We start from the raw sequence: 21,009 nt of genomic DNA, 5'->3' as shown, positions 1-21,009 counted from the left end.
CGCTGACAACAGTCAGCAAGGAAACCAACATGTCAACATGTGGGTTAAGTTGTACTAGAAGCCCTGAGGCCAGTGAAGGTATCGTTCTGCCCTAAAGCTTTTAAAGCCAGGATTTGCCTGGCTTCCATGCAGCCTTCATGCACATAGGGAAACAAGCCTGGAAGCAGTATCAACCAGAGTTCCCACATATATGTGACCCAGGAACTCTTGTTAATGGCTTCCAAACAAGCAAGATTCACAAGTTTTAAATCATGGCTTGTTCAGAAGCCATTAACAATTGCTTCCTGGCTTGTTTCTTTGTTTTCATAAAGGGAGGAGCAAGTGGTAGGAGGGAGCTGCACCAAGCTCTAGCATAGTGTGGTTTATAAAGTCAGGATTTGATGGTGTAAGTGCAGCTGTTGTCTGGATATCCGTCTCAATCTTTCTCCTCTGTTCAACACACACGGCCGGTTGAACAAATCTATTCAGAGTCCAGTCACTGAGTGATGTTATAGCAAATGGCAAGCACAAGAATTATTTTTTGGAATGTCTGTGCACTGATAAAGGCCTAATGTAGGTGTAAACACTAGGTTTTTAATTCTGAAACATATGCCTAGCATAGTAAAGTTTAAAGAAGTGACGTTTAAATAAGCATTAATGAAGACATGATTCACTGAGCAAAACTGCTCCTGGTACATACCATAAAATGCCTTTTCACTACAGTTACCCCCCAAAATGCATTTCTTAGTTTTTGTATATCAAATACTAGACCTGTGAAACCTGTAAAAGATATACAAAATATTATTATTGCCTGGGCTATATGCTGAACTTATCAAAATAAAACAGAAACATTTTTATGTGTATATGCAAGTATATAAACAAATGTTATAATTTCAATATCAGCACTGGAACTGAGTTTCTCTCACCTAAATACAGTTATGCTTCCTATTTCAACACATGCACCTACAAACACATGATCATGCATACAGCATTTCTTCCTGCTCTTTGTGGGGAAAGTAAGAATATACAGGATTATACATTATGTAATTTCTTTTTTTAAAAAAGATTGAGGAGATAACTATTAGCAGATGTCATTCAAAGGAAAAAAATGGTTGCGAATTATAAAATCATATATACATATGAGGAAGGGGCATCCTTATCTAGTTGATAAAAACACTGAAGACTGTGGAAGGATGGTCTAAGAACTGAAACAGTGACTCCGACAAGTCCAAGGGCAAGGTCACTGTTGACCAAAATGCGATTACACAGATCTGGTTGTGGTCAGGAACGTGGAAAAGAGAGTCCATATGGAGATTTAATAACAGCACCAGATCCATTCTTGAGTTCAGAACCACGGAGATCCCACAACAGAAGTTCAAGAAAGTTCGTTCAAGGCAGCTCTTCTCACAGCTGGTGGGGCTGATGGAGACCTGGAGGCCCATCTGGAAGGCAAACGCCTGTTTGCTGGCCGAGCTGGCCGAGAGAAGCCTTTCGCATTTGACTGCTTAGCTGGCGCAGACACCTACAAATACAAATGTGGCTGCTTGGGTAACAAAGTCAGAACAAAACCCCTCAAAAAGCATTCGTGGAATTTAAAGAGAATGACTAGCCTTACAACAGGTGGCCACTGGCTATTAAAAGGTCCAGAGAATGTGTTGTTTACCATAACATAGCATTGCAAAGATGTAAGGACAGAGGAACTCCCGCATGTGTCAAAGAAATATGTGGCACGCTAGCAAGACACAAAATATGCATGGGAGACTCTAAATGGGAGCTAAAACACACAACCCTCTCTCTGCACACGGCCAAAGCTGGATGAAGTCAAGCAGGTTGCGGAGCAAACTGGTTGTGTGGTGGCTCCATCCCTGATGCCACTCACACCTCTCAGCGTACAGTCAGGTTTTCAAAAGCTTATTGCATGTTGATGGGAAGCTGACTGTGTGATGCAACCAAATGCCCACTGTCTTGCAGGGACAGCTGAGCTGTGGCTAGGCACAGAATTATGGGTGGGCAGACTCAGCACCCAACTTCCTATTCCGCAGTCACAAATTTAATTGTGATGACTTTGGAGCACATCTGGTGACTTATCTGAAAGCAACCTGATGTGTTCATTTGGAATCAGTAGGGCCTCTGGGGACCATTGCACTCCCAATGACACCTTTCAGAGCATGATAGAGCCTAGAAGACTCTGAAATGTTTCTCTGCCACCACCTTTCCCTAATTTATCCTGGTGGGTGTTGATAGATGACTCTTGGGAAATCATACAGTAATGGCTCAGGCTTCAGGCCATTCAGTGGCGGGGGTAGAGAGCAGGTGGGGGCATGGCTGGCGCGTGGGGGCATGGCATACTGCCTGGGGCATGGCATGTGTCGCAGGGGTGTGGCAGGCTGCCTGCAGGGGCATGGTGTGCGTCCTGGGGGTGTGGCGCCCAGCGCGGAGGGAGGGCAACTGTAATGGCACCCCACTGGGATCGTGGTGCTGGGGGCAGTGCACTCCCCCCCTCTTCCTCCGCCAGTGAGGCCATGGTCAATGCTGTGAGCATGTCTAGGAATGCTCTGAAGTAGACAGGACCATAGGAAGCTGCCTCATACTATTAGACCATCTACCTCAGTATTGTCTACCATGACTAGCAATTGCTCTGCCTGGAGATGCTAGGGGTTAAACCTGGAGCTTTCTCCATGCAAAGCAGTTGCTCTGAGAACATAAGAATGGAAGAAGAACCTGCAGGATCATGCCAACAGCGGTCAACCAGACGCCTGTGAAAAACCTGCAGCCACAAGAGCACTCTCCCCGCCTGTGGTTTCTGACAACTGCTACAGCTCTTCCACAGAAGTACACTCCTTACAATTCCCCCCTTTTTAATTTGAAAAGCTGTTTTTAGAAAAGGACTTTTGGAGTGGGAGAGTAGGGAGGGATATGCTCCATCTTTTCCCGATGCAGTTGCTTCTCCACCCCTAAGCACCCTATCTTTCAAGCAACTTTCCAAGCTAAACAAGGACAGCTAGGCTACCATTTAGCATGTAATGTCTAGTTTCTGCCCTACTCTTTGCCTTCTTCCTATGGCCAATGTGGATATCTGCTCAGTGGCAGCTTGCGGGGGCAGGGGCAGGCAGAAGCAGTGGCGTCCCCTCATTGGCAATAGCACTCATAGAACCATAGAATTGTAGAGCTGGAAGCGTCCAGACGGTCATCTAGTAAAATCACCCTGCAATGCAGCAATCTTTTGCCCAATGTGGGGCTCAAACCATGTACTGATTGAGTTATCCATCATGAGCCATTGTGCTAACTGAAACAGGGATGAGGTGTCACCACTGTGCCAAAGACTCCCCAGTCTCACCATCTAGCCTCCCACCACCCCCATCCTGATGAGTGCAGCAGTGTCCCAGGAGAATGCCACTGTCTTCACACATGGACACCCTCAGCCACCGCTGAGTCTGCTGTTGCTTCCATTATCAATCCTTTTCATTTCCTGGCTCTTGGGATAAAACAGCAAAATTGCTTCTGTATTGTTTTGTATTCCCAGAAGCCTAATGACATGGCTCAAAAGTCAAAACAAAAAAAATTCCTTCCAGTAGCACCTTAAAGACCAACTAAGTTAGTTCTTGGTATGAGCTTTCGTGTGCATGCACACTTCTTCAGATGCACACGAAAGCTCATACCAAGAACTAACTTAGTTGGTCTTTAAGGTGCTACTGGAAGGAATTTTTTTTGTTTTGACTATGGCAGACCAACACGGCTACCTATCTGTAAATGGCTCAAAAGGAAATTGATGGCAAGGAACTGGTAACAGCATAATAAAATTACCAGGACCTTGTTATCTAACTACTGTTACAAAATGAATGGCTAAGATATTTTCTTGCTGCCTCAGAAGTGGAAGAATTATTAAAACAAAGGCAGACTCTTAAAGGAACAAGGCAAGCTTCTCCTCTTTGTTCTCTCTATGTGCATCAAGGTCTTTAGACCCTGGAGGAGTTTTGCTCAGAAGGGCAGCCTATAAATATTTTAAGGAAGACAAGTAATGAATAATAAAATGAAATGTTAGCATGGTTCCAGTAAAATCAATGGAATATCAGCAACAGGGATGAAAATGAACAATCTGTGGGTTGCACAAAACATATATTCTTCCCCGCTTTGGCCAATTTGGGGACTATTTTTACAGGAACTTTACAATCAATTCAACCTTACTCCAGCCAGCGATCATTTCTGGCTTTCAACATGTACTATTTAAAGACATTTGATTAGATGATGAATGCCAATCCACCTTGCTTGTACATTTATTTTCTATTATTTTTCATCCCTTTTGAATCCTTTTACATCAAGGAGTTATTATCACATCCTTGCACTAATCCTGTGATGTCTTATGGGGTCAGGGCTCCAATGAGCAGATGGAAAACCCACTCTGCAGACCATTGTTCCTAATTCACACAGTCTGTTCCACAATGGACTGAGCATCCAGCAATTGGGAAGCACTTTCGGGCAGCGTCAGATTGGGAATTGTAATAAATCATCCTTGAGAGCTCTGTCTAAAATTTCTCCTATAACAGATGGTGCAAAATGCAAATGGAACCCTGAGAGAGCTGTCTATGCTGCATCCGATATTGGATTTGTTAAGGAACCAACCCACCCATCCCACTCATCTCTGAAGCTTACTAAGCGACTTGGGCTAGTCACTCCCTCAGGCTAGCCTACCTCACAGCACTGTTGTGTGGGTGCAAGAGGCCCAGGGACTAAGAAACTCAAGGGAGGCCATATGGGACAACATGTGCAGGCTCAAGCTTCTTCGAGGAAGAGTAGGGTCAAAATGTGACAAATGGGTCAACTTTCATTTTAAAGGCATACCTCGGGAAATTTCTGCTTCTCTTTGCCATGCTTGGCATAAAGCCCCACGTGCCGGGTTGAATTCTTCGGCTGCTCCTGCTTCCCTTGATCTGTCTGGAGCATTTCAAAATAGTGGCCCAATTTCTCGCAGCTGCCACCCGCCAATTCCGAACTGGGCGGCAGCCAGCGCTCTTTGTGGAGCTTTGAGTTCCACGCAGCGGTTGACTTTTCATAGTTCTTCAGAAGCTTCTCGACAACCCCATAGTTGGATCTGGAGTCTGCAGATCGCGGCCGGCCGGACAAATTGCTTGGCTTCCAGTCGTGTTCATGGAGCATATGCTGGTAACCACTTAGGAGTCCATTGAGCTGCCTCTGCTGCCCTGTGGCTTTGGCATTTTTGCTGGGCTTGGAGGCTTTCTCGTCCATTCTTGAAGAGAGCCTGGGATTCAGAACACAGGCGGGCTCTTCCTTTTGCGCCCTGCTGGCCACACCGTCCTGAACTATGGGGCGGGGTTTGGGGTCTCCAGACAGCACTGGCACCACGGGGTTCCGTTCCACACACTTGTGGCCTTTATCTGTGTGAAACACGGTTCTGTTGAACTCGTCAATTTTTGCCTCCAGCGTTTCATTTCGTTGAGTCTTTCCAGTTCCATAGCCAGAATCACCCAGGGTGCTGCACACAGGGGCATATAAGTCACTGCTATAATGCACACTGCTTTGCGATATAGGATGCTGTTGTTTCTGGGGCACCATATTTCCGTCAGAACAGCTCTTCTGGACAGAATGTGAGGCAGAGTCCTTTTTAGGACTATTCCCAACCTTACTTCCATCATGAGACCAAGTGTTATGAGAAAACCCTGCAGGCAGCTTGCATTCAAGGGACTGATCCCTTTTCTCAGTGGGTACCGTGGTAGCCATAGCAGGCCCACTAACAGATTTCCATTCATTTGTCAGTGGCATTGGAGCATCACATTGCTTTGCAAAAGGCAGGCGAGTCAATGCACTTTCTTCCTGGTCCTCCTGGGTCTCGCAACTGCTTTTGTGCCCTGTTTCTTTTGCTAATGCTTCAGAAACCTGTGCGAGAGAGCTGGCCAAGTGCCGGGAAGTGCTTCTTGGAGGCACAGGAGGGGCTTCTCTTTTCTGCCAGGGAAAAAAGCCTGTTTTCTCAACTCCAGCAGGAGCGCTCAATGGCATCTCCTTTGAACACCTGCTAATGCCCATCAAGTTCTTCTTGTTGTTTTGCTCTTCTGTATCAAATGCAATTGAAACTGTTTGTGGGTCATGGTTACGCCCATGGTTCATCTCTTGCGTGATCAGTGCGTTTTCAGTTTCGGCAGATTCTCCCAGGAAAGGAAACAACTTCTTTCTACATATGTAAGAAAAATATTTTATATTAATCAGCAGTGATTTAACTATTCTCTCTATTACACAAATCAGTCCAGCAACAGTTTCAGAATGTCAATGTAGGACTTGAAGTGGGGACTCAGTCCATGCTCTGTTTGTTTGTTTGTTTGTTTGTTTGTTTGTTTGTTTGTTTGTTTACCTACCTACCTACCTACCTACCTATATCAATAGGCCCACACCTTTATGAAGCCCATGAGGAGTGTGATCATTCTACACAGCAAATATCTTGAAATCTCTTTCTTTTCAACGTGCCAGGGTACCAGCAGCACAACATAACAAAACACATCATTGCCCAAGGTTCTTGTAATTTCATCTTTGATCCCTTAAGAGAACTATCCTAGGGGCCCACCAGCATCCCCCAGAAGAACTGGCTAAGCTGAGCGATGTTCGTATATATTTTTGGCAACCTGTTCCTTGGAGAGAAAAGGAACTTTAATCAGATAGCAACAACACTTGCTGAATTACAGAAGCACTTCCTACTTCCCTGTGAATCAAATCCTGTGCCCAAATGAGAACTTAGGTTAGTCACAGCTATCCAAGGCACTCCAGTGTGACTAACTTTCGCTGCCTCAGTGCGAAAGAGATAAGACCAATGTGTCTTTCACCTTTGAGCTCCACAGGCAGCTAAAGCTGGGGGGCAGCCTATAAAGCATGCCATTCTTTTTATAATGTTTTTAATGTCAGAGGAAGAACTTTTGAGAGTGAATCCTTTGAAAGGATTAAAGTGTGGTTTCACTGCTCAGCTGCCTCAGATGAGGGGAGCTCATTTTAACAGGAGCCTCAGGCTGCTGTTTCTTTCACAACCAGATCTAAGATGTGATGTGGGCATAGCTTTCAACTGGATTTAAGGTAAAGCAATTTTATTACAAGTAGAAGAGGCTAGAAATTTCTTTCTCTCTCTCCAAGGACACTTAAAGTGATGATGGGGGACCTGTGCCTTCCCTGCCCAGATGTGGCTGAACTACAGGTCCCATCATCCTTGACCATGCTGGCTGGGGCTGATGGGAGTTGGAGTCCAACATTTGGAGGGCCACAGAGTCTCCACCCCTGATTAAAGACTGAAGTATTGTGAACATTTCTCCAGCTCACATTCAACGTTTCCCAGTTGCTTGTGTGTGGCCCTGTGTCTCCAATGTGCCCAAGTAAGAACATCTAATGTAGTGATACCTTTTGTGGTTGGACTTCTTGCGGATTTCCTCTTGGTAGCTGCACAAGTCTTCGCTTACTTTGGCAAGTTCTTTAAGAGCCTATAAATGCAAATAGCAATCTTTTAGTGTGATCAGGTTCTTATCAAATTTCTAGAACGGCTGTAAACACAGCTGTAGCCTATGTTTTCTATTTCAGAGGTAATTAAAGAAGGGGCACATCACAAAAGATACAGACCTGGTAGAGCCATAACTTCTCCTATCTGCTATTTACATTATTGTGTTGTTATGTCTGTGATTTTGATGTTTTATTCTGCTGCAAGCCACCTTGAGTACTTTTTGTAAAAAGGCAAATAAATAAAGGAAAAACCCTGCACACCATGGTTTACCAAATCAGGAGCTAGCCTTATGAATAGGCCACAACCTTGCCTCACTTCCTCCTCCTTCCCCTTTCCCCAAGACTTGGTCATCAGCCCAGGTCCTCCTACAAATTGTAAATTGTAATTGTAATTTCTGGAAACCACAGGTATGAAGGAATCTGTGACTTGAACTGATATGTAATGGCAAACCAAGAAAAGGAATAACTGGGAGAAACTGTACCACAAGGGTAAGGAGGAATCGCAGAGGGCACTTATTTTTGAGGTTGACATCCCACTTACAAGTACAGTTCACAGCAAAGCAGTGTTATGTCTAAACCAGACCACAAACTGCAGCAAAAAGGCTATGCTATCAAATATTTTAAACAAAAACCAGCAATCAGAAGAGTCTGCAAGGCTTGACTGACAAGTTCCGGAATCCTCAGCACCCAGGAGATATATTTTGGGGACAGAGGGCAGCGTGACATTCATTTTCTTAGATCTGTAGTTAGCATGTTTTCACACATATTCAGTTCAGCTCAGGACAGGCTGATCTGATCTTGTCACCTTCCAGTGGACTCAGAATAGACTCAGATGAGCTGAACACATCAAGTCCATCCATTAAACAGCCAATTATAAAAAAAGTGTTGACATGTAAGAGGTTGAAGCCTGAGCTACCTTCACTTTCAATACCCATTACTGGTTTACTCACAATATTGAGATCCTGTGTGTAATTCTTGGTTGTTTTCAAGCCTGGGCAATCTTCAGATTCCTTGTAACTCTCAAGGGCCAGAGTATCATTTGCAAAAGCATGGTTTCTTCCCTTGTTTTTCGCATCCTTGCTCTCCTTTTCTGCCTTGCCGAGAAAACTCTCTTTGTCTGCTGAACAAGAGTTCAGTCCTGGTATGTCACTCCATACTGAAGAGGGGGAATGTATGGGTCGTGTCTGTGCCTTGCTATGAATGGCCTTAGTCTCAGAGGCATTCATATTGCTCTCACGCCTTAATTTTACCTCCTGGTAAAGCTGGAAAGGAAACAAAAAGACCACAGTTTATTAGACCACAGTGATCTTACCAGCTTGATGAACAAAGGATGATATCTGTTTTCACGTTGAGCTTATGCCATCAGACTCCAAATTCTGGATTCCTCGGTGGGCTGGAATATCTGGAACTTTTTTTGCTACAGCATCATTTCTTTTCACAAGGAAGTACTGCAATTTCCAAAAATGGTGTCGGTTTCAAACATAAAGCGCATGAGTATGTGGCTGTTGATATTGGAACAAGGTCCGAAAAGATTCCCATTGTACCACACTAACTCTCAAATGAAGCATTTCCCAGCTGGGCCAACTCTTGGACATCAAAACCAAACCAAATACATGGTGCACCACAATAGGACATGATAATTGGTACAAGACTATGTAGAGAAGGCATATGATAGGAGAAGCAGAGCAGAAGAGCCACTCAGATCCTATTTGTGGGCTTCCAATCGGCACCAGGTTATCCACTGTGAGCACAGCACTCAACTGTGTGTGTGGTTACTGTTTTAGTTTGTTACTATGTTATGTAGTTTTGTGTTTTTATATTGTAAACTGACCTGTGATCCTTGGATGAAAGGTGGTATATAAATTTAATAAATAATATAATAATAGGTGGGTCTTTGGCCTCATCCAGCATGGTTCTAGCTGCTCTTCCATTTGTTCTCAGACTTGGAAGCAGTATCCCTAAGATTTCCTGACCAATTGCTATGGGAAGCATGAGTTCAGCTGTGACCTCCACCACCATAGGCACAGATTGCACAACAGCCTGTTAGGCTTCCTTTCCAAGGGGAACAGACAGATATAACAACTGATGGCTCTTCTGCATTTCACCTCTGCACTGGCTGACAGATATCAATTTCACCTCCCTCTTCAAATTCTACCTTTTCATCTCAAATCAGTTTACAGATTTAGCAACAACTATAATATGGAATGGTGATGCTCTTCCATGGACAAACGAAAGATCTGATGGGCAAAGCAGTGGCATCATCATTACAAGGAATACGGCTAAGGGAGCTTGTTAAACAGCTAGACTTCACTCTGAAGGCACAAAATGGCAGAGATCCAGTAGGGTGTATCAGCCACCTCAGCTGCAAACCGCCAGGCAGATGAATCAATGCAGACACATAGTGTGAATGTGGAAAACCAACAAAGCAGATAAAGAATCACCAGCAGGAATAAAGTCCATGTGCTGGTAAACAAAATACACTGCTAAAATGGCAACTCAAGGGAGCATCAGCGGTAATTATACTAAACTCGTCCCATGGGTTAGAACTGTGCGAAGACTGGCAGAGAACGAATGAGTGAAGGGCGTATAAATACAGTTTGTGTCTAGCCTGCGGTATGTTGTTTATTGTACTCTCTTGCTACTGAATGCCATCAATAAATATAGCAGGGCTGGGCCGGAATAAATGTGTCCTGCTCTCGTGTCCCTGGATTCCAAATTCAAGACATTCCTTCACATGCTAATAAACAAGATTGCTCAACATTAATCTCAGAAAGCAATGTCCAAAAAGGCACACCTAGATTTGGGGTGGGCAGTGGGTGGCACCCCAGAGTGTGTTGGACTTCATGACCAGGCATGATGGAAATTGTAGTCCAACAGCACTTGCAGGGCCGCAGCTTGCTACGTGGCACCTTTTTTTGCATGGATTGCTGTTCCATAATACAAGGGTATGCTCATGACTCCTTTAGTTTTAAAAGCACAGTGCAAATTCTTCCAACACCCTTTCTGGCATCCATATCATGTTAGCATTAGCATGCTTTCTACAGCAATGTCCCAAAAGGCATCATGCTTCAATGTTTATACAATAAATGGTGCCTGAAGAACTCCCCACCACCACCCCTGCTTCCGAACAGGGGCATAGACACAATGGCTGATTCATTCCAACCCTATGGATTCTTTGGTGAAATCATCTTTTTATGTTTTGGGACTTTGCTTAAGACAGTATCATCATGTTAGTTGCTGACATGGAGAAGAACCCAAAAATACCTCTTCTATTTTCTTCTGCATGACCTTCCACTGGCATTCCCACTCTTTTCTTTCATTGTCAAAGCGCTCCAGAAGCTCCATCTTCTCTTTATTCCAGTTCCTCTCAGTTGTGCTCTCCAGTTGTGTCCGTAGGTCCATAGCTGCAGTGGCCGAACAGAGAAATGTCTGTGTACCTCTTTTTTCTTCTATGACTTTCCTGGAATGTGTGGGAGTTACGGAACGGCAAGCCTTACTTGCCTCTGGCTCCAGCTTTTGGGTCAGGCGCAAAGAAGAAGAGCAAAGAAACAGGGAAATCAAACAATCTGCATTAAAGGTTGGTTGCAGGGTATAATTCTATACCTCTTGCTTTAAAATACATACAACAACAGGGCAATCTGCTCAGTTGTCCTGCCTGAGCTGGCTTCCTGCTGAACAAGCAATACATAGGTGGATTTTTCACTAGTGGAGACCAGAGAAAGCTCTGAAACAGGGCCTTCCAAGGGGAGGACTCAGCTGGCCTGGGATCCACTAGATTCCAAGCCAATCTCACTGTCATCACACGATGGAATTGGACTGCTGCAAGAATTGGGGTTGATCATCCAGCATGGCAGCTGGCAGGAAGGGTGGGTGTGAGTTTGGATTCTGCTCTTAATCTCTGGTAAAATGGAAATGGAGGAAATTCAAAATCTGTGGAGAAAGAGCAAATGCATGACAGCTCCTGTAATCTCAACATATGCAGGAACTGCCTTTTTATTTTTATTTTACTCCAGTGGTATTTTATATTCACAAGACTACTAAAAATGCAATGCTGAACATGTTGATTTTTTAAAATATTTTTAATGGTTTTGCAAAACCGTACAAGGTTCTCGGAAGATGTTTCAAAGATGAAACAGGAGCTGCATAATCTATATTCGCCAGGCAGAGCATTTACATGATTTGCACAATTTAATTAAAAGCAGGCACAGGATCTTGGTAAGTAATTTCTTAGCAGGTGCAAAAATGCTTATCGTAGAAGCATGGTGCAGAAAGATATGGAATGTTATGATGGGTAAACTACTTACTATTATTAAGACATGGTTCAGCACTAAAGCTCTGATTAACTTTATGAATGCCTCTGATTAACTTTATGAAAAACATACATTATGTTGGATGAAAAATAATCCAGACATGTCTATACATGTCTATAGATTAGCAATGTCATAAAATTAAGCATTTGGTCTATCAGAACACAAGCACAGTTGATTGACTTATTTAAGTATTACATTTTTGCATTTGCAATGTTGTATTTGGAAAAGTAGTTTCTTAATTTTAAACATATTTTTACAAAATACAAATATTTTTAAAACCTATGCAAAAAGAGATGTGTGGCATGATCACCAAAGGATCCTCTATTTGTCTAAATTAAGAGAGAGTGTTCATTAAAATAAAAAATACACATTCAAACGTGAGCAGCTGTCCAGGATTGTGATACTCAGTCTTGCAAGGTAATGCTGAGCAACCTCTGTTCTCCCTGGTGCCTGGCAGTGGAAACCAAAACCCTCCAACCTTGCTAGGCCTGGAATAACCAAGACACAGTCCACGTCCTACTATCTCACACTCTGTTGACAAGGCAGCCAAGAATCTAAAGATAGTAAGTTTGCTAATGAAGATGATTTTGAACTGATGCAGTCAATCTCTCCACCTGCTCTTCCCAATAAACAAATACACACAGAGAGACACACGGAGGGGCGATCTATACAACAATGGTGGGTTGACTTCAGTCTTGCAGAATCTATACTTTTGCTTCACAAGAATCCCCACAGTCAACCACGTATATTAACTGTGCAGAGCTCATCCCTCTTAAGTGTTTTTGAGTATCCATTACTGCTTAAGAATATAGGAGATAGCTTGCAGGAGCAGACCAATATCCCAGCAACCAACAGTCACTAGGTGATTATTGGTCAGTGGTCTACTGCTTCCCTGTAGTCTACCTATCTCCATCCCACAATAAGGATGCTCTTCATCCTTAGAATCATACTATGATTTTATTTTCTGAATTCAAACTAACATTGTCAAGGCTGGAGAAAGGATGACCATAATAAAATTTTAGGCCTTCCTTATGGGGGCTGGAAAAAAAATGCTACTGTATATTTCTGATGTCCCAACCCAAATATAAAAAAACTATTATATAAGCTGGATTCAATTAACAAAGTCCACTAACAGAATCCCACTCAATAATTTGTGCTAGCACAACAGTGCTTCTCCCTTTCTCCTTCTCCTGTGCCCCCCAAATTGGCTCAAGGGGGGGGGGATCCCCAGAACAACGCACAGGGAAAATGTTTTGCCTGCCGAGCTAAAATGCTTGCACTGACAGAACAATTGCCACAGTGCCGCACTGAGTTCCTCCCTACATTTTTTTGAACGGCGGTTCACCAAAGCCCTGGTTTGTTTGTACAACAGATTTATAGGGTTGGGATGACACACACTGACCCTGCATGGCCTATGCGCATTCTGTAGTCCTTCTGAGCAGACTCTATATGTGTGCAAATCATAGATGAGATCGAGTTCTTTTCACAACGGGGTTTGGGGCTTAGGGAGCACCCCTTTCACCCCACCCCTTGTGTCCTTCACTGTACATGCCAAGAAGTCAAGGAAGTTGCTTAGGGGAATTCTCTCACCCCCCTCAAGACTATGGAAAGCAGTCTTGCTTGGAAGCCACAAACAATATCTAGAGCTACCAGAAGGAAACACCTGTCAATTCCCAAGGAATGGGCGATGGCCTCCTTTGCCCTCCTGAGATTTCTGCATTGCAGGGGGTTGGACTAAATGACCCTTGTTTTCTCCTTATATTCCTAAGCAACACAACCTAGACGCAGGCTTGATACCTCAGTGACAAATAAGTATATTTTTGATTATTTTGCTGCCTGCATCTTAGTTTCATAAATTGGAAACCACCCAGGGGTTACGTCAACATGATGAGTGATCTATAAATGAAACAAATAAATAATATATTTCTTGGGGAAGGAAAGTAACCATAGACAAGTATGTATTTGCAGCGTGAGAAGGGATGACAAATTCCTTATCGTTCCTCTTCAAAATCATATGTATGCTACTGAGTGTCTCTCACCTGCGTGGTGAAACATTTAAGCCCTTCTTTTTCTGGATCTCACCCAAACATTTCACAGGACTCTGAAGCTCCAAAGGGCTCGCTCTTTTCTCCTCTCTTTGCTTCACTTTCCAAAGCTGACTCTGGATCCAGTAAATTCTTTTGTGTTTATACCTGCCAGGAAAAAAAATCAGGGCAGCTTTATTACAAATGAGGGTCACTGCTGGTAACTGAGCTGTTCAAATACAACACAATATTCTTAATAAAAAAATGAGGAGCGGCCAAGAGGGACTGATTGTTTAAGCAAAGGTCTTGGCTTCAACTAGGAAACAGTCAGCAGATAAAGCTTCCACGATTTCTTAGGCCAAAGTTCTAGCTGACTGCCAGGGGCTGAAATGACTGTTGCTCAAAAACAAATTCTTACATAAAGTTTCCACTGCCCTGAAAGCTCGTTTGCAGTCTAAATGTCATTTGAAATAGAGCTTGTGCAGCCATTTCAATATTTTTAAAAGTTTACAATAATGTAAAACCACTAGGTTTGATTTTCTAACAAAATGAAGCTGCACAGTATTTGGAGGGGTGCTACAGTTACCTCTGAGCAGACTTATTCAGATGAATTACAAGACTTTTATTACTTTGACTTCAACTGTATGAAGACTGGTCAATCTGCAGGTTCCCGTGCAAAGCAGTAAAATAAGACAATGTAAAATAGCTATGATCTTGAGAAGCATTAAGATATAAATGCATTACAGGACAAGCACAAATATAATGCATTTCACCTTAATGTGTATTGATTGCGCTCTTGCAATGCATGCTTTTGCAGCGAAGCTCGGTAGATGTAAAACAAAGGAGCACAAAGCTTTTCTGCAATTATTACTTGGTTGCTTAAAGCAATCCTTGCAGTGTACAGTCTGTTTCCCACCAAACTACATTTCTGAAACCACACTGGAGACCATCCAAATGCAATCAAGTTCTGGAAGAGCACCATGGGAGTCATTGCATTACATGTAACATAGAATGGGATGGTTGGAAAAAGCTGGAGGTCACGTAACTCAAACTTTTGCCCTATGACAGGTCCCACTTTACACCAAGCAGTCTCAGCAGATTAGCACATGTCAGATGGACCCGTTGTTAGAGAATTGCCTTGGACTCAGAAAACCTGGACCCAAGTCCCTCTCCTAGTTGAGATTCATTCCGTGGCAAGACACTTTGTGACCTTCAGCTTCTCCTCTGTAAAACGGGAACAAAAGTTACCCTACTTGCAGGGTTACTGCGAAGGTAACAGCAATAAAAGGTGTGAAGCATTTTTTTGCAAATTAATCACGTTATAGTACAGTGGTACCTTGGGTTACATACGCTTCTGGTTACATACGCTTCAGGTTACAGACTCCGCTAACCCAGAAATATTACCTTGGGTTAAGAACTTTGCTTCAGGATGAGAACAGAAATCGTGCTCCAGTGGCGAAGCGGCAGCAGGAGGCCCCATTAGCTAAAGTGGTGCTTCAGGTTAAGAACAATTTCAGGTTAAGAATGGACCTCTGGAACGAATTAAGTACTTAACCTGAGGTACCACTGTACTAGAAGGCTTGAGCAAAGTGGTCATTGTCCTTGAAGGGCAACTTAGTGAAACACATCCAGATGGCCCAACCAAGCAACATCTTGGGTGATATCCAACTGTGCCCATCTGCTAGCAGAACAGACTTCCACTTACACAACAAAACTCCTCCTTCCTCTCCCTCCCCCTGCAGCCTCATATGCACCCCCCTCCAAACTGTTTCGGAGGGTTGGGGAACTGCAGGAGGGTGGAGAGTAAGGGGAGGCCTCCTCACACAATGCTGGATACTGCCCCCCTTTTATATATATTCTCCCCTTTCATTCATGTTCTCTACACTTGCTCCCATTGCTGTTTATGGATCTGCCACATTTTCTTGCTAATTGCTCCCATTGATGCTGACACTCAAGCATGACATTTACATGTGGAAAACTGGGTCACTGTTTAATTTTGCACCAAATTCTCAAGCTGGTATTATGGTGGATAAATTCCTTAGGGGACTGTCCCTTATCTCCATCTCTTATTCTCCTCAGATGATCCTTTCTTCCCTGGGAGGGCAGAATTAAATTTCCCTTTCCTGTATTATTTGTACCCATATGGTCAGGGAAAAATAAAAATAAAGGCTTGGTTGAAGAATCATGGCAGATAATTTACATCAAAGCTCATTCTCCATGTAAATAGGAAGCCTTTTCCTTTTAAAAGAAATAGCTAACATGCAGTGTGTGACACAGCTTTTGTTTCCCTTGGGGAACAGCAGAGCGTCCATCCTTTTCGACATGTCCTAGACAAGGTCAGTAGCTCAATACAGCAGTAAACTGTATTCCAACAATCAATGGCATCTGCACCACTGGTTGTTTCCTATGTCAAGCAAACAAGTTTTTCTTTTTTAAAAAAAGAAAGCAAAACCGTATAGCATTATACTCTCCTTCTATCCCACTCTCTCTGCATACAAACACACATACAAGTCCAAATAGTTTGAAATAAATACCCTTCTGGGGCACGGACGGCAGCAGCTAAAAATAACAGATGGTGACATCAGCCAAGGAGGTGTTATGTTTTAACGGAGATGAACAAAAGTGGTTGCACAAGTCAGATCTCTGGGAGAGCCGTCTTTTGATTTATCAGCAACGCAGCCATTCAGCTGTGCCAGATAGTTAGGTACATGCTACAAAAGTGTTACTTTTGATCACAACTGCAGCCAGCTACTGTGCACTTGAACACACGCATCCAAGACTCAGGCAGTGAAAATCCAGAGCCAAATGATTAAATAAAAAACCACTCCCTCTATCAAAAAGTGCACCCAGCCTTTCCTTAAATAATCCATTTCTTAGTAAGATGATTACTGACCTACATTCACATCAAGAGGAAAAACTAGACAGATGTCAAAATAAGCCGTTGGAAACAATGCTATAGCCCCTTCTCATTTTATGTTTTTTTAAATTCTCATAGTCTAAAAATGAGTATAAACAATGAGGTTTAAAGTAGGAGAAAAACCTTACCTTTTATAGAGGAAAAAAACCTTTCAGAAGTATTTCAGTCCAAATGTGAAGTAGTAGTGAAAGCAGTGAAAGTCTTCCAGTTCTGAAAATACTGAAATCGTTCAAAGAAAGGAAAAATAATCAGCTTCTCAACCAGGAGAGCTCTTGGAACTCTATTAGATCAACTTTGCAACTTTTTGCAAACTGAAGAACGGTTCCGTTTAGCATCATCCCAACAGCTGGTTTCCATGTGACGTCAGCACACGGAGGATGGTTTTAGAATCTCTTCCAATCCCCAGCCCTGTAACTTTATATCTTCTCATATTATATGTAAACAACTTTGTGTCCAGGACATTTTTAGGTTTTATAGTGGAGCCCAGTTTTTAAAAATTGCCAGAGCAGCCTGTGTAAATATTAGAGCAGTGACAATAGCCAGTTTTAGATTTCTTTTATTAAAAGGCAGTCATCTTTCTTTCTTTCTTTCTTTCTTTCTTTCTTTCTTTCTTTCTTAAGAAGCATTCTTTCCCTGGAGAATTTTCAGATGCACAGATAGGATAGCAACGTTCCACCACATTTTTTAAAAAATCTACATATTTTCTCCTTCTTAAAAATAATAGCTGTGGCTCAATCTTTTATTGTTTTAAAAAAGCCTCCTCTCAATAGAGAAGAGCAGTTTGAAAAATATTATCAAACTCACAGTGCCCTGCCAAAAAAGACAAAACTTTAAATGAGAACGAGAATCAAACCTAACAATCTTCCTTAATGCCTGTGTGCTGTGAACTCTGTGTGGTTGCCTTTGAAGACTATTCAACAGCTGCAGCTGGTGTGGAATTCAGTGACCCCACCTCATGGTGGGTGGAGGGGTCACTTGGAGCAGAGAAGAACAATATTCCAAGTCTCCACTGGCTGCCTGTTGCTGAGCAGATCAGCACAATTTAAGGAGCTGGTTTAGATTCATAAGGCATGAAACAATGTGACCTCTGCATACTTCATGGCCGTTTTATAGAATTTGGTTTGAACATGCACTCCTATCACACACAGTCAAGCATTGACCTATAGTGCTTAAAAACACATACTTCATAGGAATATACAGATTACAGGAAGATCTCATAAGTCTGCGGTATGTACTTGTATTAGAAGTCTCACTGGCTTCTGTGAAGCTGTTTATTTTCTCCTACTTGATTTCCATTGCAATTGTTTACTCCAGACCTTCTCCTTCTGTTTTCCATTACAAATGCGTTGGTCAAACAGCAGAGGGGCATTTTCAGCGCCTGCTCTGAGGATCAAACTCCCCTTCTCTCCACCACAATACAAGTCTGTATCATTCCAGAAAGTGTTGTGTAGAATCTTTGTTAAGTAAGAATTATACTGCCCAGGATGGGTATGAAGACTTGAAAGAAAAACTTGCTTTGCCTTCAGACCATGGAACCCTTTCTACATCAGCATCTGCCATGGATTCCTGCTCATCTGCCGTGGAATCCCTGAGCATTGCAGCTCCCTCAACCACAGTATGAAAACCAATGTTTTAGTAGCATAACTGTAACCTGCATGTCACGATATATTATATATTTTTGTATTTAAAATTGTTATCTTCTCTGAGGTAGAGTAGTCACTCCGGTGGTCAAAAGCCATTTGAAGGGAAAAAATGTAATGTATTTGTAGCAGATGTTTTTCAGCATTCAGGAACCCACAGGAAACGATTGGCTCAAAATACTTGTATTGTTGACTCATTTTTAAATAGTTATTCTCTTCCCCTCCCAACCTATTAGGTTTCAAGACACATTGTCAACTATGTAGTCATTGGCAGTGCAAAAACACCCATTTGCTTCCATCAGATTAAAAATGTGTGTTTCATTCCATATTGAGGGGCACAGAAGAGTGTATCTGAAGGATGTATTAAGCCTGATAAGTACCATATTTTTCGCCCCATAGGACACACTTTCCCCCCTCCAAAAATGAAGGGGAAATATGTGTGCGTCCTATGGGGCGAATGCAGGCTTTTGCTGAAGCCTGGAGAGCGAGAGGCATCGGTGCGCACCGACCCCTCTCGCTCTCCAGGCTTCAGGAAGCTATCCGCAAGCCTTGCAAGCCCGGCGGGAGTTCCCACGGGCTCACAAGGCTTGCGGGCAGCAGCCTGCAACCCGAAGCACGGGGCGCCCTCCGGAGGGCTCCCTGTGCTTCGGGCGGGTGTGCGCAAGGCTTGGGGCGGCAGCCATGGCTGGGGGGGGGAAATAATTTTTTTTTATTCATTTCCACCCCCCAAAAAACGAGGTGCGTCCTATGGGCCGGTGCGCCCTATAGGACGAAAAATACGGTATGTGCTTATGATTCAGCTCTGCTATGAACTCTTGCACCAAGCATAAGAGCACATTTGTACAATGTCATCCTAAGCTTTTGGTTCAGTGTCTGAGCAAAACCAATGTGACTGTTATCAGGATTTAGGCCTACCGATGGCCCTTTGTGAGAAATAATCAGCGACCTATGAGATAAAAGGCTGGCCTTCAGCTTTTGTGTCACCACTGAGTACCAGGCAAAGGAAAAAAGTGAAGGAAGACCAGACAGACCTACAAGAGCTTCATGAACATCAATATGACATCACAGGCCAAAGCCTGAGCATAGAGGCCACTTTTCCAACACGGTTCAGCTTGTTGCTGTTCCTTTTCACAAATACTGCTTGCCCAGCCTATCTCACCTTGTCTCACACAGCATCTTTGTATTGTGCATTGTTGCCTAAATAGCACCCCCACTGACTTCGCAGAAGTTCTCTCAGGCAAGGATCTGAAGCCAAACTTTGGATGCTGGCTTTATTCACTCCCCTAGGTAGATCATGCTATGCTGTGCATGCAAAATCTATGACTAAAGGTGGTGCCATAGAAGTGCAATTGTGGACAATTGTCTTGCCCTTTCTTTTCCCTCCCTTCTGGTGGTAGCTGTTCATTGCAGAGCACATTTCTCAATCACATTGCTTATGCTGACTGGAACTCCAATGGAATATGCTGAAAGGTTTGTGAGTAAATAGTTCACTCCCTTTGGTATAATCTGCTTCAGTTCCAACCTGTCAAAATGGCTTTCTCCAGGCACTGCCAGGATTTAGACAGACTGCAGAAGGTATTAAGTGGTATATTAGCAAATGGGCCAAATACACTTCCTCATAAATATTTTGGTACATTCAGTCTGATAAAACAAGAACAATGCAATTATGACAGGAAAGAGGTACATGGTAATTTCTCGGGTTCTAGCATAGTAATATGATTCCACATTAAGGCCTACTTCTCACAAACAGCAGGTGAAGAAGTAAATCTGTTACTGGACTGTTCCACTACATATTGCATCCCTGAACATATACTGATACCAGGAAGAAATGTTCTAGTCTCATTCAAGAAATATGCATATAGAGTTACGAGGCTGAAGGCTATGAGAAAATGAAAAGAACATTCTAGCCCTGGTGCACTGTAAAACCCTTAAGTACCAAAGAAGAGGCCTTCTGGATTAGGCCAAAGGCCCATCTGTTCCAGCATCCTGTTGTCATAGTAACCAGCCAGATGCCTATGGGAAGCGTGTGTGTAGGACTTGAGTGCAACAGCTGTCTCTTCATTAGTGACTCCCTGAAACTTGTATTCAGAGGCATAAAGTGGTACCTTGGTTTACGAACAGTCCTGTTTATGAACTATGCAAAACCAGAAGTAGTGTTCCGGTTTGCGAACTTTACCTCAGTCTACAAACGGAAGCTGAATGGTGGATGGGCACTGGCAGCGGGAGGCCTCATTAGGGAAAGCACACCTCGGTTTAAGAATGGATTTGGTTTAAGAATGGACTTCAGGAACGGATTAAGTTTGTAAACCAAGGTACCACTGTACTGCTTCCAAGAATGGATGTAAATCATAGCCACAATGACTGGTAACCACTGGCAGCCTTGTCTTCTACGAATTTGTCTATCCTTCTTTAAAGTTGGTGGTTTTGTTACACCTTCTGGGAGCTAATTCTGAAGTTTAACTGTGTTGTGTGTGAAGGAGTACCTCCCTTTGTCTGTCCTGAATCTTCCAACATTCAGCTTCATTGAGTTCTAAAATTATGAGACTGAGAAGTTTTTCTCCTGCATTTCCCCTTGTCATTCCAGAAGCATAGTTAATTCAGTCTATTCCAAGCCTAGCAAAGGAACTGGAGTGTGATGTTCTTAAGGCCCTGCA

General features: G+C 43.1%; 1 protein-coding gene across 3 annotated transcripts; it reads right to left on the bottom strand.

Annotated features, from left to right (window-relative positions):
* Positions 1-553: 553 nt before the first annotated feature.
* KIAA0408 (KIAA0408 ortholog) lies at positions 554-17,312 on the bottom strand. 3 transcript variants are annotated; one of them, XM_077926017.1, is made up of 8 exons: positions 16,844-17,312; positions 14,845-15,022; positions 13,814-13,966; positions 10,729-10,868; positions 8,415-8,726; positions 7,369-7,448; positions 4,819-6,163; positions 554-1,501 (listed from the first exon to the last, which is right to left on the bottom strand). In XM_077926017.1, exons 3-8 carry the CDS (start codon positions 13,827-13,829, stop codon positions 1,355-1,357), a joined length of 2,040 nt encoding a protein of 679 aa, XP_077782143.1. In that variant the 5' UTR covers positions 13,830-13,966; positions 14,845-15,022; positions 16,844-17,312; the 3' UTR covers positions 554-1,354. The 3 variants fall into 3 exon arrangements, with proteins under 3 accessions (XP_077782143.1, XP_077782142.1, XP_077782144.1); XM_077926016.1 differs by lacking the exon at positions 14,845-15,022; XM_077926018.1 differs by lacking the exon at positions 14,845-15,022 and having other exon boundaries at positions 10,729-10,977; positions 16,844-17,310.
* Positions 17,313-21,009: the final 3,697 nt, after the last annotated feature.

This window comes from Podarcis muralis, chromosome 3, assembly GCF_964188315.1.
Source record: "Podarcis muralis chromosome 3, rPodMur119.hap1.1, whole genome shotgun sequence".
In the NCBI taxonomy this organism is placed as follows: domain Eukaryota; kingdom Metazoa; phylum Chordata; class Lepidosauria; order Squamata; family Lacertidae; genus Podarcis; species Podarcis muralis.
Note: the sequence above shows the minus strand (reverse complement) of the source record. Positions and strands in the feature narration are given on the sequence as shown.

Coding starts and splice junctions, on each gene's coding strand:
- KIAA0408 (XM_077926017.1), bottom strand. Junction 7,449..8,414: donor ACACACAGGATCTCAATATT/GTGAGTAAACCA, acceptor TTGCATTTATAG/GCTCTTAAAGAACTTGCCAA. Junction 1,502..4,818: donor AGAAGCAGAAATTTCCCGAG/GTATGCCTTTAA, acceptor TTGTATTTGTAG/GTGTCTGCGCCAGCTAAGCA.